Raw genomic sequence first — 14,977 nt, 5'->3', positions numbered from 1 at the left:
GGTGATAATCTGATTCATACCTGACCTCCTCCCTGGAACGTACACCCACTGCATGCCGCCTGCCTCGCTGGTGTCTGGTACAAAGTAGGCACTCCCCATCACTTGGTGGAAGGAAAAAGGGGGGGGGACTTCAGTCTGGTAAAGGTCCCTTTGTCAGGAATCCTCTTTTCTTGCTCTTTTGCTCCATAAAGTGACTTCGCTAGAGAGAACATTAGGGCCACTGACACTGAGGTTGTGCTGGCCCTTACTGGGACACCAGAGCCGACTGAAACTTTGTGGGTTGCAGGCTCGCTGGCTTCCTGTTGGTAGCTTGAAATTGGCTGCAGTGAGAATATTTACACCATGGAAATGAGCAAACACTACAAACCAGAGCGCCCACCCGCCCCAGCCTGGTGTGCAGCATTCATTCATTCATTCACCTCGGTACCCCGGATCCGAAGCCCCACACACTATGGTCACCTGATTTACAGCAAAGCCTCCACTGCAGCTTAGTGGGGCAAAGGATGATCTTTTCAGTAAATGGCTCTGGGTCAGTGGACATTACGGAAAAAAGAGAGCCGTGAGCCCTCCATTACGTTATACACAAGGATTATGAGATGGATCATAGACTTAAATGTGAAAGGTAAAACAAAACTTCTGGAAGAAAACTTAGAAGACTCGTGTGGTCAGCAGAATAATGCCCCCAGCAAGATGCCCACATCCTAACCCCTGGGACCTGTGGCTGGGCTGAGCCACATGGGAAAGGGGAATCGATGTGCAGATGAATGAGGGAGAGAATGGAGAGCTTCCCCTAAAGCTCTCTGAGGAAACACTTCCCACCTCCTCCTACGATTTAAGAGATGAATGAAAAGCATGTGCCTTTAGAGGAATGTTGCAGCTCAGCCTGCAAGAATCAAGGCTTGTCTGTCTTACAGCCACCAGGACCCCATGACTGTGCCTCTTGGAGGTTCTGGGGAACCTAACGTAGGACAGGTTGCTGGCACCCTCAGGCAAAGGCCCTGTCAGTGGGTCTTAGAGGGAGGATGTTAGGGCTGCGTCTGCTTCAGCTCCCACCCCGACGGGCTGGGGGGTGACGGGGAAGAGAAGAAACACTCCAGAGGGCACGGTGGGTAACTGACTGCAGCCAACTTAACTCTTCTGGAATTTTCTGTGCTGCCCTTTGATAGTCTGAATGGGCCGAGGCCAAACGTGGAAAGTTCTTACCATCCATTCTTGACCTTTCTCAGTATTCAGCCTTGTTTCCAGAAAGTCCATAACTGACCCTGAGTAGATACCTCTTTGGACCTTAACCAAGGTATCCTAACCCAGCTGTGGGCAGGGGGAGAGGACACCCAAACCATTAAGTAGATGAGGGACCATGCAAACCCATCCTGCTCAGATGACAATAAGGCTTAGTAGTGAGGAGCAAGGGCTTTGGACTTGGAGCCAAATGTGTGGGTCCTGGATTCAGATCCCGGCTCTGCCTCTTCCTAACTGTGTGATCTTGGACAAGATACTGACCTGTCTAGGACCCAACTGTAACATGGGGATGATAAGAGCCCCTGGCATATGGCAGTGCTGTATGACATTCCCTGTATCGTCGTCGTCACCATCATCATCACTACTGACAGCTAATCGAGACAAGCGACTGGGCCTGAGGTTTTCCTCCTCCTTAGAATGTATATCTGCTCATGGGACCGGAGAGAAGAAATGTGAAGTTCAGGAGTCTGGCACTTCCAGCTGAGGCAGTCTGACCTATGTAACCCACGAGAGAGGGTGCCAAGGAAAGGCTGGGCAGGAGGAGTGGACGTGTGATTTCAACCTATTTCACGGGAGCCCATCGCCGGCCCATGTCCTTCTCATCCGTGGTCTCAGGATGGGGACCTGAGACTCCAGAAGTCATGACTGGCTCTCTGCTCCCTCCCCTGCCTCCTCCACGATCTACCCAGAGGGAGTCCTCAGGGAGCAGGCACCACCGTCCAGTTATTACGAGGGGGGTACCAATCGTGTGCACCCAACCGAACGGCCACCACTTAAATGAAAACACCCCAGTCGAGCCAGTGGGCCATTTATGTTCTTTATTTTTTCACAAGCTTTGAATTCAGAAATAAGAGCCACAGTCAGTCAGTTGTTAAGTAAAAATGGGGGTGATTACAAAGGAAAACTTTGTACAAAACTTTAAAAATGTGACTGCCCCATCAACCGCCTCGGAGGGACCAGGACTCGGGCAACCCGGGAGCGGCCGGTGCCCCACTGTCATCAGCCCTGAATGGGGATGGGAGACCCCTTTCTGAGTGTGAACCTGGCTCGGCCTGGAGCCCGGAGCTGGCTGGAAGGACACACACAGACCAGAAAGACGTCATGGCGAGGTACAAGTGCCACGAAGACCAGGGTTTCTGACACGGGACATGGATGATGGTTCTCTGAGAGCAGCAGAAGGCTCCCCGCCTCTCTGAGAATTCACAGCAGATCTCAGTGGGGGTGGGGGGGGCAGGCTCCTTTCTAGTGTAGACTTGGGGTGGCGGCAATGAGTAAACATCTTCGCGTTAAGAGTTTTGGAACTGCCCCTGAGGGCTTGAGGGCTTGACACCGTGTCTACCTCTGTCCTCGGCGATGTCCGTCAGACGCACTCACAGACTTGCATACGTAATTTAGTAACATGCATCAACTATCCTAGAACAGCTACAAGGGTGCAAAGGAACCACTCAGAGAGTCATGGAGCCGGGAGTCGGGAGTGGAAGGGACAGTACAAGACGAGGCTAGAACCTGTGTCCACTAAGGAGGGAAATGAAGGCACCATGCTCTGAGATGGAGTGGGCGTGAACACGCAACTGTGGGCAAGGAATTTCCAAGCAAACACACCACACTAGTACCACTTCTTCCGAAACAAAAAAGGAAAGAACATCATTCAATTTTCCCCCCATCAGGACCAAATAAAACTGGGTTTCAACAACACTGACAGGGAGAGGCATGGACATTATTCCCAGAATCCTTCACTCTAGCTCATCCACGCGTCCGCCTTCAACCGAGGCTGGTGATGTTGGAGCGGCCACCAGGGGGCGCCACGATGCGGTGGCCAGTGCGCCTGGGGTTGTTGTCATCTATCTGGGCACCTGAAAGAGACAGAGCCAGACTGGATCTGTGGGCCCCAGCTCCACCTGCTGCTCCTGAGGGCTGGGCCTCTCCCATGTGCCCCTGCTGGGCGTGCGTCCTGACGTGCCTCCATCCTCTCAACCCTTGGGGACCCAGGCCAGGCTCACCTCTGGGAGGCTCCCCTGCTCTCTCCTCTGTGCCCCTTAGGCCCTGGGGTCACCCTCTTACAGTCCTGACCACGTTGCACTCTTTCTCGTCTGGCTTTTTTCCCCAGTGGAATTTCACGTTCTTGAGACAGGTGCTCCAGTGCTCAATAACAAGCACTTACTGAGTGCCTACTGTGTGCAGCCACAGACTTGGTGCTTTCACATATGTTGTTGAGTTGAGAGCACAAGATACGACAAAGGGGGCATTAATAGTCCAAATTTACAGATGAGGAATTTGAGGCTCGGGTCACGCTTCTGAGAGGACACACCTGGAGGGCGGGGAAGCCAGGATTTTAGCACCAACCGGTCTGTCTCCAAAGCCCGCAATCCTGCCGCACAGTCGGAACAACACTGGGCACAGAGCCCGATGCTCCAAAGGTGCTTTATGTATGGTGTGCATGGAGCGCACGTATGTGCGTCTGTATGCCTGTGTGCATCTGTGCATGCGTGTGTCCCTGTGTGTGAACCACTCAAACCGGATTTCCTCATCTCATTTGCAATGAACACATCTGCATGGGGGAGGGGGCAGCATTTTTTGTTTTAAATCTGCAAAGCCAACCATCCGTTCTAATATCATGCATTCTCTTGCAGTTAAATAAAGATGTAAAATTCCAGCACCAAGCCCAGAGCCTGGCGCTCACTAAATGTGCATTAAATGACTAAATGGTGAATGACGGATAATGCGGAAAGCAGGGAGGTTGTGGAGAAGGTCCTAGGGTCTAGTCGGGAGACCTGGGTTCCAGTACAAACGGTGCCTTGACTTTGGGTAATGTGGAATCAGACACTCCCCTCTCTTAGCCTCACTGCCTTTTCCATAAAATAAGAGCCGACTCGAGGCCCTTCCACCTTTGACATCACAGCATCTGTGGAGCCACAAAGAATCTGGTTTAGATACTGACTCTTTCTCTCGTTGTTTCATTGGTAGACGACGTGTCTTCCTGGTAATTCAGGAATCTCCTAAAGACCCAGAAATCAGAGACCAGGCCTAGTGCTTAACACCCTCTCTCTTCATAATCACCTGTACCCTGCTGGTTACATGCCAGGTACTTGGAAAATACCTATTGGACAAGAGGACACTAGTTCAGTAAGTCACGTTATGTCTCTCTGACGTGACACACGCAGATATAAAAGGACACTTAACGTTGGGAAATATCTAGGGTGTTGGTAGCAAATGAAGTCACCTGTCAACTGCTGAGAGGCTGGCCCAGGCAGTGCTGCGGGCCTCAGAGGGAGCTGTGGCCAGAACTGGGACAGCAGGGTGCTTGTGGGTCCTTCCGGCAGACTTTCTGTGGCATTGTTTTTCTTGCTTTAAAAGGCAGGGATTTCTCTCCACATTTCATTGCAATTGTGAATTGCATAACTTGAGAACAGAGATCTAGTCTGCACGCTCCCCGAGGCAGGGCCCACCCAGACAGCTCTTCCCGCATCGCAGCTAATCCTGTTCTGCCGCCTGAGCACCCGATGAGACACTCAGGTTGTGTGGAGGGCCCATTTTGTGCACAGATATCAGTTACCTTGAAAGTCTGGAATCACACTCGGTGTGCGAGAACCTCTTCCATGACAGCTCATGGAACGTGAGATGGACTGGATGGGGACCAGACTCGTGTACCCCACTGCAGAATCACTGAGGACAGTCCCTGAGTGGATGGTAGGTTCTGTCACCCCCACAATTTAAATCGATGTTTCATCTTCTCTCTCTCGGCCCCTGCCATTCTCTTCCACTAACTACATCCCCTTTCTGTTTAAATGTCCTTCACGCCTGCTAGACCAGGAGTCAGCAAACCGTGGCTCTCTGGCAAAACTCGGCCCACCACCTGTTTTTGTATAGTCCAAGAGCTAAGAATAGTTTTTACCTTTCTAAACAGCTGCATTTGAAATGGCTATTTATTATAATAGCCTAGATTTTGCCTCTTGGCTCACAAAATTTTAAATTTTTAAAATAGTTACTATCTGGCCCTTTAATAAAATGTCTGCTGGCCTCTGGGAGAGACTGAGGGCTGCCCAGCATGTTATTCATCAGCGTATTCCTAGACCTAGCACAGCATATAACAAGCTGATGCCTCAAATATTTTAAGAGTTGAAATTCCAATTCAATGTTCCCAATGTGTGCATGTCTGCCCTCGTGTGGCGATCAGATGAAATTGGGGACACATGTCCGGGGGGCCTTCGGAAAGTCTGAGGGACCACGTCAACTTTCGATTTTGTCCACACACATTTGTTGAGCACCAAATCCTGGTATTTTGACAGTGAATTTCTTGGGGCTTAATTCCCTCCTTGAAGAAATAGGAATGACATCACTCTACACACAGGGTTGTTGTGGAGAAGAAACAGAGTCACGAGTACGACAGCGTGTAACAAACTGCAGCGGAGGCGGAAGACGACCAGAGCACGCGCCCAGCAGACGATGGCTACACCAGTCACCACTCCACGTCTAGCTTCCTGGGTAAGAGTGTAAAAACGTCTCCACCTGTGCTTAAGGACGAGCACAGGGCCAGTTTTCACGCACACTCTTCACAAACCAGGGTCTCTATCTCTACGTGGCCCCACAGACCCCCTCTGCTTTCTGACTCCCCCAACCGGCTCTGCCCCCACCGGGAGGAGAGGAGGAGGGGTCCCACACTCCCGCCTTGCTTCCCCATGGCGTGCCTGAGGCCGTGGGTTTGTTCAGGCCTCTGGGAACCGCCGTGGGCGTGGGGAGCCGGCCGCGCAGTTTCTTACCTGATAAACTGAAGTTGGACTGGTGGAGGTTTCTGATGGGCGGAGGCTGGTGTTTGTTAGGCGAGGACTTGGCGGAAGGAGCAGGAGTTGTTGCATATTTGGGTGTAGCTGGCACCTCGTACACAGGACCGTCATACATGCCCCTGGGAACCCCTTGCAACCCAGAAACCTAAACGGGGCGGGGGGGATTGATCAGTAAGAAGCATGTGTGTCTTCCCGTTCAGATGGGCCAGAGCCTTGCAGCCGGATAGTGACCTGAGGCCACCTCAGGGGTAAACACACACACGCGCGTGCATACACATGCAGGCAGACCACATGTATGCACCCAACCACCCACACACGTGTATACGTGTGCACTTACAATTCACACATGCATACACGTGCATACACATGTGCACAGACAGGCACAGCACAATGCACTCACTCACCCCCCGACACATGCATGCATGTATACATACACATCATGCATGCACAATCCAACACAAATGCAACGCACATATAAAGACATGCGTGCACACACACTCACACATACACACAGAGCTTCATGCAGGAGGACCCCAAAGCGATTTCCAAGGGAAAACTCTTGTCTCTGAGACTCCCCACCATCCCCCTGAAGGACCACTGAGTCAGGGACTGGCTGCATCAAAAGGCCCGCCTTCATCTACGTTCTTACAAAGTTGACCCCCGACAAGGATTTGGGGGCAGATAGTTTGTTTGGGAGGTGATTCCAGAAAGGAGGAGGGAGAGAGGAAAGGAGAAAACCCACCACAGAAAGGGAAGTGGGCCACCTCTGAGGGCAGCTGGCTCAGGGAAACCGTGAGCAGGGATTGAACCTCAGCACAGACCCTCGAGAGGACAGGGTCCGGACAGGGCCCGGATCTGGCCTTAATCGCCACGAGTTGAGGGCTGCCCCAGGGGACAGAGGAAGCCCTGAGAGAGAGAAGCTGAAAGCGCAGGGGCTTGAGGTGGGAGGCTGTGAGCCTGCTGGAAACTGCCTGCTGCTCAACAGGTGAGCTCAGAGACAGACAGGTGAGCTCGGACACGGACAGGTGAGCTCGGAGATGGACAGGTGAGCTCACAGATGGACAGGTGAGCTCAGAGACAGACAGGTGAGCTCACAGATGGACAGGTGAGCTCACAGACGGACAGGTGAGCTCACAGACGGACAGGTGAGCTCAGAGACGGACAGGTGAGCTCAGAGACAGACAAGTGAGCTCAGAGATGGCCAAGGAGGGTGGGTGTGTGCCCCAGGCCCTGGGAGAACAGCCTGTGTCCAGGGACGTGCAGTTTTTACTGTGAGTCAGGGACAGCGCCCCGACCCCAGCCCTGGGCTCCCTCCTCCTCTGCAGCAGGAGTCCCATTTTTAGCACCAAGTCAAGGCCCCCACACACCATGGTGACAGCCATCCATCTGTCCCCGGAGCCCTGCTCCCCTGGTCCTGGCACCTGGCTCTCTTTTTGTCCCACTCCTCTCAGTACCTGCTCTCTGTGTCTCTGGGTTTCCCTCGGTGCCTGCCGGCTCTAATGCCGTCTCCCTGCCTCCCAGTGCCCGTCCGTGACCTCCTCTGAGCCCAGCTCAGCCAGAGCCGGTGCTCTCCCTCACCTGGCCGGGCTCTTAACTTCTGCCCCAGGTGTGCGGGGAGGGAGCACCTTGTGCCAGGGGATCTGGCGTGCTCGCTACTGCAATGATGGCTTCGCACTCTTACAGACGGGACTGCCAACCACAGGCCTCAGGTTCAAACCAACCTGGAGGGAATGAAGCCAGCCAAGGAGCGTTTCTGCCCCCTCAGTGGGCATCCCAGCCAGGAATTTACATGAGTCCCTTTTCTCTCAGCAGCTGCCACAGTCACTCAGCTACCTTGGCCATCCCTGGCCATTTCTCGGACCTGACTTGCTTATTCTCCACGTCCATCCTTTCCCTACCTGACGCATAACGTCTGTGTGATTTGGTATCTTTGACCTAGGGAGCTACACCTTATGGGAGATGGAAAGGGACCACAAACAGACACAGAGCCTCATAATGTGGGCCTGGGAGTATGGGAATGCCAAGAGGTCTCTGGACTTTTCCATGGAAATTGGTGGTGGTGGTGCCATTTCTGAAACACAAGAAGAGTGGGACGATACACAGGTGGGCACATGTGCATGCACACACACAAGCATGAAATATGCATATATATACACATACACCCGTGCACATATGCACCCGTGCGTGCACACACACACACACACACACACAGACAAGCTGGGCTTTCTGGCAAACATCAGCCATTTAGTGCGAGAAGGAGGTTGTCGTGGTGACAGGAGGGACCCAATTAGGGAAGACGATGGGCCACAGGTAGGAGTTTATCTAAAGCGTGAGCAAGCTTCTTCCCGAGCTGGACTGGAGATGGGACTGAGCCTGCTCCACGCCCTTCTATCGGACCTCCCCAGTCTGTGCTAAGACTCATCACGGCAAAGAGGGAGGAAAGATGTGGAACGGAAGAGGAGGACGGGGAGGGAGAAAAGAGGGCAGATCTGAAGGGCGTCTAGACGCAGTTCTGCCATCCGTCGAGGTTGTTTGTTTTTACCAAAAGGGCAATGCCTAAGGGTTGCAGAGCTTTCCCAGCTGTGAGATGCTGGTGAATCCACTGCTTCGAGCACCAGGGTTCTGATCTGCAGGAGGAGGGTCACAACACCTCAAAGAGGGGGTGGTGAAGACCCCGAGGTGATGCAGGACGCACATCCCAAAGCAGCTCAGTCAGTGTCACTCCCACTGCCCATCCCATCCCCACATGTGCACACCTCTTTACAGTTTGCAAAGCCCAGGGACCTCCAAGGTCTCATCTGGTTCTCACTCCAGCCGGAGACTCAGGCAGGGCTGTCACTGCTCACATGACACACGAGGACAGGGAGGCTGGCACGGCTACACTTGTCAACTGCACACGCCAGCCCCGGCCCCACGCACCTTGCTCCTGATGCGGACGCGCTGATACAGGTACTCGGGGAAGGGCTTCCGAGGGATGAAGCGGCCCACGCCCTTGTTGATGTTAATGTTGCCGTCCTCGAAGACGATCTTGCCCTGGCTGATGACCACCAGCGGGGAGCCGTGGCACTCCATGCCTTCAAAGATGTTGTACTCCACAGCCTGCACAGCAGGAACCACAGCAGGACCTCACCACGGCTTTCTGCACAAGCATGTCATTCCTAACAGCGACTCTGCCTAACATCATTTCACAGGCTTTTCCAAGGTTTTCCTCTCTGAAATCGCCTTGTTTGGGACTGTGTAATATTCCATTATATGCTCTTTCATTTGCATAACAGACCCCTCACAACTGAACATTTAGGTTGAGGGGGGTATTACATCAACAAACCAATATTGTCTGAGGCATCGTGAACGTGAATGGGGGCCCTGGAGTCAGGCAACATGGCTGCTCAGCCTATAATAGACACTTTTGTGTCTTTTTTAAAAAATATTTTCTTCAGGATAGTTTACTAAAATTAAATTACTAGGTCAAAAGAGATGAGGTTTTTTAAGGCACTCACTGCAGACTGCCAGATTTTCCAAAGGCATCAGCCCAATCAACACTATGTCAGCAGGGAGAAACACGTCATGACTTCACGTCTATGACATCCACTCCAGCACTGGGTGAGGTCATTTTTACTTTTTATTTCTTTTTTTTTGCTAATTTGAAAGACAAAACATGTCCTTAAAAATATGCATTCCTTTCATTACTCCTAAAGTGAATATAACCACCACCAGCCAACTCCTTTTCATTTTTTGTTTTAGAGGTAGGTCGTGTATATGATAAAAAAAATTAAACAGTACAAAAGACATTTGATTTTTTTTTTTTTTTTTTGTGAGGAGATCAGCCCTGTGCTAACATCCGCCAATCCTCCTCTTTTTTTTTGCTGAGGAAGACGGCCCTGGGCTAACATCTGTGCCCATCTTCCTCCACTTTATATGGGACGCCGCCACAGCATGGCTTGCCAAGCAGTGCGTCGGTGCGCGCCCGGGATCCGCACCAGCGAACCCCGGGCCGCCGCAGCGGAGCGCGCGCACTTAACCGCTTGCGCCACCGGGCCGGCCCCAAGACATTTGATTTTTTAAAAAGCACTTGTCTCTTCTACTTCAGAGAGATAAGTGCCTGAACTGAGTCTTCTGTGCCCCCAGATAGTTCCTGCACATGAAGAATCGTCTTGCACATTGCAAACGCCCTGTACAGACAGTTTTCACCTTAATTTTCCTCCTTACCTCAGAGATGGTTCCATATCAGCACATGTACGTGGTTTAAAAATGTTTTTAACATTCTTTAAACTGCTGTACCGAACTATTATTTATTTATCCAGTTCCCAGGGATGAATAATTGGGTCGCTTCCCACTTTTGCTACAAACCGTGCTGAAACACATGTGTGTGTGTCCACGCCGGCATGTGTGGTTTTATCTTTCTACATCATTCTAGATGTGGAGTTTTGGGCCAAAGAATAAATGGATTTTAACTTTGATGGAGTTGTCCTCCCAAAGAGGAGGCACCAGCTTCCATTCCTGAAAACACTCTATAAGCTCGCCTGCTTACCACGGTCTGACCACATCTTTGTCCTATAAAACCCCTGCCTCTCAGTCACGGGCACGGGTGAAAAACAGCATCTTACTGTTGTTACTTGCGTTTGGTTAATTATAAGTGAGATGGGGTCTATTTTCATTTATTTTTATTGGTTTTATTTTATTTTTTTATTTTTATTTTTTTTGGTGAGGAGGATTGTTGCTGAGCTAACATCTGTGCCAGTCTTCCTCTATTTTGTATGTGGGTTGCAGCCACAGGATGGCTTGATGAGTGGTGTAGGTCCGTGCCAGGATCCGAGCCACTAACCCAGGCTGCCAAAGCAGAGCGTGCCAGACTTAACCACGAACGATGGGGCTGGTCCTGGGTCTGTTTTTAAATGAATATAAACCATTTGTATATTTCTTCTTGTGTAACTGTTTGCATTTTTGCACACTGTTCTGTTTATTACATTCTTGGTATTTTGATTTCTAAGGACACGTTCAGTGTTAAGGAATTTATCCCTTTGTCTGTCCCGTGTGTTGCAAACACTTCCCCGTCTCTCCTCTGCCTTTTGATCTCACATAAGTTAATAATAATTATTACTATTTTTTGCCACACAGAGGGGTTTTTTGTTTAATTTGTATGTAGTCAACGGTCAAACAGACCAATCTTCTCCTTTATATTTTCTAAGTTTTGCGTCTTGCTTAGAAAGGTCTTCTGCCTTTCAAAATCATTTAAAAATGAGTTTTATTCTAGTCCTTTCATAACTTTATTTTATTTCGATCCTTGATCCATTTTGAATTTGTTTTGTGGTAATGAGTACGGCTGACGTCTAGCCTCATGAGAGGGGCTGTTCTCACAGAACTGGTTCGATAACTCTCTTTGTCTAACTGACTTGAACTGCCTCCTTTATTGTAAACCCAGTTCTTCCAGGTGGTGGGTCTATTCTTGGCTCTGTACCAATGCCAAACTGTTTCGACTGTTGTAGCTCTATAATACATTTTAATAACTGAAACTGTTAGTGCTCTTTCCTTAGTTTTCCCTTTTTCAGAAATATTCTCAGACTTACCATCTGGAACTCTGCTTTTCTAGTTACAAAGCAATTCTATTGAATTTTCTTATGAGATTACGTCAACTTTATAGATTAAATTAGAAAGAATTGATACACTCACTCTGTTGAATCTTTTCAGTGTAAAAGAGCTTGCATTTATGTGAGTCTTTAGTTATTGCTATTAGAAACAGGATTTTGATTTCCATTCTATTTTTCAGAGTGCTTTTTATTATTTCATAGGAAAGTTATTGATTCTTTATATTGATTTGTAATCAGCCAATAGGGTTCTCTTCTTGTTTTTGATGGTTTTTAGGTGCATATTTGGGGCTTCAGGGAAACCATCAGATCTTCTCCAACAGCTGCTAACACTGCACCAGACTCAGTTTGCAGCTGCCTCCCAGGGCCCAGGCAGTCTGTTTTCAGTTTTAATGTTTGCTAATCTAATTCTTCCGGAGTCACCCTGAAGGGCCCCTGCTAGGCAGTAATTTATAATTTTGCTGAAGCCCAAATGTGGATTGTGAATGCCAAAAGGCGGTACACAAGGCAAGTCACTTCCCTACCAGTCGGAACTGGCCAACCCCAACACAGACAGCTCAGTGGGGTTTGCTGTTCCTCTTCTTGGTGGAAGGACATGACATATGCTAGGATGGTATTCCTCTATTGGGGAATTCTTACAAGGCTCAGGTAATATTACCGACAAATATCACATTCTATGTTTCACAACTACATACGTTTTAAAAGTTAATTGCTTTTTTTCTTAATGGTAATATATGAACAATGTAAAAATTCAAACAGTACAAAAGACCATGATAAAAAACACATGTTGTCTCTCCCATCCATGAGCCCCAGTTCCCTAGTCCCCCTCCCAGGAAGAAACTACTGTTCCTTATTTCTTTTATATCCTGTAAGACATGGCCTGACACTGAAGAATGGATTAATGGGTACATGGATATGGATAAATGTGGTCATCCATGCAATGTAATATTATTCAGCCCTAAAAAGAATGAACTACTGATACATGTTACAGTGTGGATGAGCCTCAGAAACACGATGCTAAGTAAAAGAAGCCAGACACAAAAGGCCACATATTGTGTGATTCCATTTATATGGTATGTCCAGAAAAAGCGAGTCCATAGGGAAAGAAAGTAGGTTTGTGGTTAAACGGGGCTGGGGGAAGGAGGAATGGGAAGTGAATGCTAATGGGTTTCTTTCTGAGGGGATGAAAATGTTCTGAAATTTGTAGTGGTGACTGTACAACCTTCTGAATATACTAAAAACTACTGCAGTGTACATTTTAAAATGGTGAAATTTATGGCACATGAATTATATCTCAATATATATTGAGTTTGGTAGGCTATGGATATACAAACATGTATGTATAGGTATGGTGTGGCACTTTGAAGTAAATACTTTTTCCACTAAGATATGAAAGGAAATAAGTTGTGTTCTTTTTATAGAAAAGTAGGTTTAAAATTTTAATCACAGGGGCCGGCCCCGTGGCGCAAGCAGTTAAGTGCACGCCCTCCGCTGTGGCGGCCCGGGGTTCACTGGTTCGGATCCCAGGCATGCACCGGCGCACTGCTTGTCAAGCCATGCTGTGGCGGCATCCCATATAAAGTGGAGGAAGATGGGCACGGATGTTAGCCCAGGGCCAGTCTTCCTCAGCAAAAAGAGGAGGATTGGCAGATGTTAGCCCAGGGCCGATCTTCCTCACAAAGAAAAAAAAAATTTTAATCACTGATCAATATATAAGAAATGATCTCTTTTTAATTGTTAAAAGTAATATCTTTACAACTTAAAAAAATAATCTCTAATACAGCATTTTTCAATCCATGTTCTGAAAAACATTAGTTTCCTGCACTATGTGAGTGGCATTGCTTTGGACAGGGGAAATGCAACAGACAAAAATCCTTTGGCCAAACTGTCTCATGGCATCCGGCACTGTCCTCTTGTCGCTGTGAAAAGAGTCCAGTTCTGGCAGAGAGAGGGGATGCTTCCCCAAGTTTAACCAACCTGAAACAATCACTTCCCATGTGGGTAACCTCAGGCACATGACTTCTTATTATGGGTTGAATTATGTCCCCAAAAAAGTATGTTGAAGCCTTAACCCCCACACTTCAGAATGTGACCTTATTTGGAAATAGGGTCATTGCAGATGTAACTAGTCAAGATGAGGTTACTGGAGTAGAGTGAGCCCTGAATCCGACGTCTGGTGTCCTTCTAAGAAGAGGAGAGGACACAGGGAGAAGGCCAGAGATTGGGTGATGCATCTACAAGCCCAGGACTGTCAAGGATGGCCGGTGACACCAGAAGCTGGGAGAAAGGCATGAAACGATTGTCCCTGAGAGCCTTCGGGGGAGTGTGGCTCTTGCGACACTTGATTTAGACTTCCGGCCTCCAGAACTGTGAGGCAATAAATTTCTGCTGTTTTAAGCCCCCAGTTTGTGGTACTTCGTTATGGCAGCCACAGGGCAGTTACACACTTCTCTCTCTCTCTGTTTTCTTATTTATTAATAACAATATACCTAACGTAGAAGATTATTGTATTAAGTGAGATGATGTATGGAAAATGCTAAGCACAGAGTTAACTACAAAATAGTATTTGGCTGGATTATGAAAATAACTAGAATCCCCGCTCCTGAGCATAGAACCCGCACATCCACTGATCATGCCCTGAAATAACAGGAGATAAGCGGTCTGCGTGTGCCTGGCTCAGCCTCCTTCCCACTGCCCAGTCTCCCTTTGGGTCCTCGGCCCGAGGCCCTTTAATAGCTGGTCCAGGCTTCACCCTCCTCTCTGGACTGTGATCGCCTCATGAGCCCAGGGGCAGCCCCAGAGCTGCATGGCGGTGGTGGCGCACTCCGTCTCACAAATGTTCTCTCACCAGGACACCTTCCCCAACACCACGAGGGAGCAGGTGCCTCTCCTGTGTTCCCAGACCCCAGGCTGTGTGCACATATATCACTGCAGTCGTGGTAACTAAATTAAAATTAAAATGGAATGGCATTAAAATGGACTAGTGTGCCTGCTGGGCAGTGAGTGTGGAGAATGGCGTACACCCTTCTCCAGGGGAGGCGACATCAGGCTTGTTTCCTCCTGTCCCTGTCCCCAGGGATGGGGGTGAGGGAAGCCAGCATGTCACCAGGGAGCACTGGTTATTGTAAGCATGACCACTGGTTGGTGAGCTGGACAAGACCCCTGTGTGCCCATGCCGTGTCTCTTGTGACCGAGTGGGGACCTGGGGGCCACACTCATGAGCTGCTATGAGGGGTTCTTGTCACTTTCTTATGAGATTTCCTTGTGCTTGAGGTCCTGTCCCCACACATGTTGTCTCACCCCTCACCAGCGAGTGATCCCTGGGTGGGCTGGGAAATGGCACCCAAGGGGGCATGAGGAATCCCATCACAGGGC

General features: G+C 49.4%; 1 protein-coding gene across 3 annotated transcripts in view; it reads right to left on the bottom strand.

The window, feature by feature from the left end:
* Positions 1-2,043: 2,043 nt before the first annotated feature.
* CRMP1 (collapsin response mediator protein 1) overlaps positions 2,044-14,977 on the bottom strand; it is a 72,616-nt gene continuing 59,682 nt past the window's right edge. For 2 of the 3 annotated variants that reach the window (XM_058546702.1, XM_058546703.1), the window contains 3 exons: positions 8,940-9,119; positions 5,997-6,165; positions 2,044-3,092 (listed from right to left, as the gene is read on the bottom strand). In XM_058546702.1, coding sequence (XP_058402685.1) covers positions 3,001-3,092; positions 5,997-6,165; positions 8,940-9,119 — 441 coding nt within the window. In that variant the 3' untranslated portion in view covers positions 2,044-3,000. The remainder of the gene's footprint in view (positions 3,093-5,996; positions 6,166-8,939; positions 9,120-14,977) is intronic. The other variant, XM_058546704.1, reaches the window with a different exon arrangement.

Source organism: Diceros bicornis, chromosome 8 (genome assembly GCF_020826845.1).
Source record: "Diceros bicornis minor isolate mBicDic1 chromosome 8, mDicBic1.mat.cur, whole genome shotgun sequence".
In the NCBI taxonomy this organism is placed as follows: domain Eukaryota; kingdom Metazoa; phylum Chordata; class Mammalia; order Perissodactyla; family Rhinocerotidae; genus Diceros; species Diceros bicornis.
The sequence above is the reverse complement of the archived record's forward strand: the minus strand, read 5'-3'. Positions and strand labels throughout refer to the sequence as shown.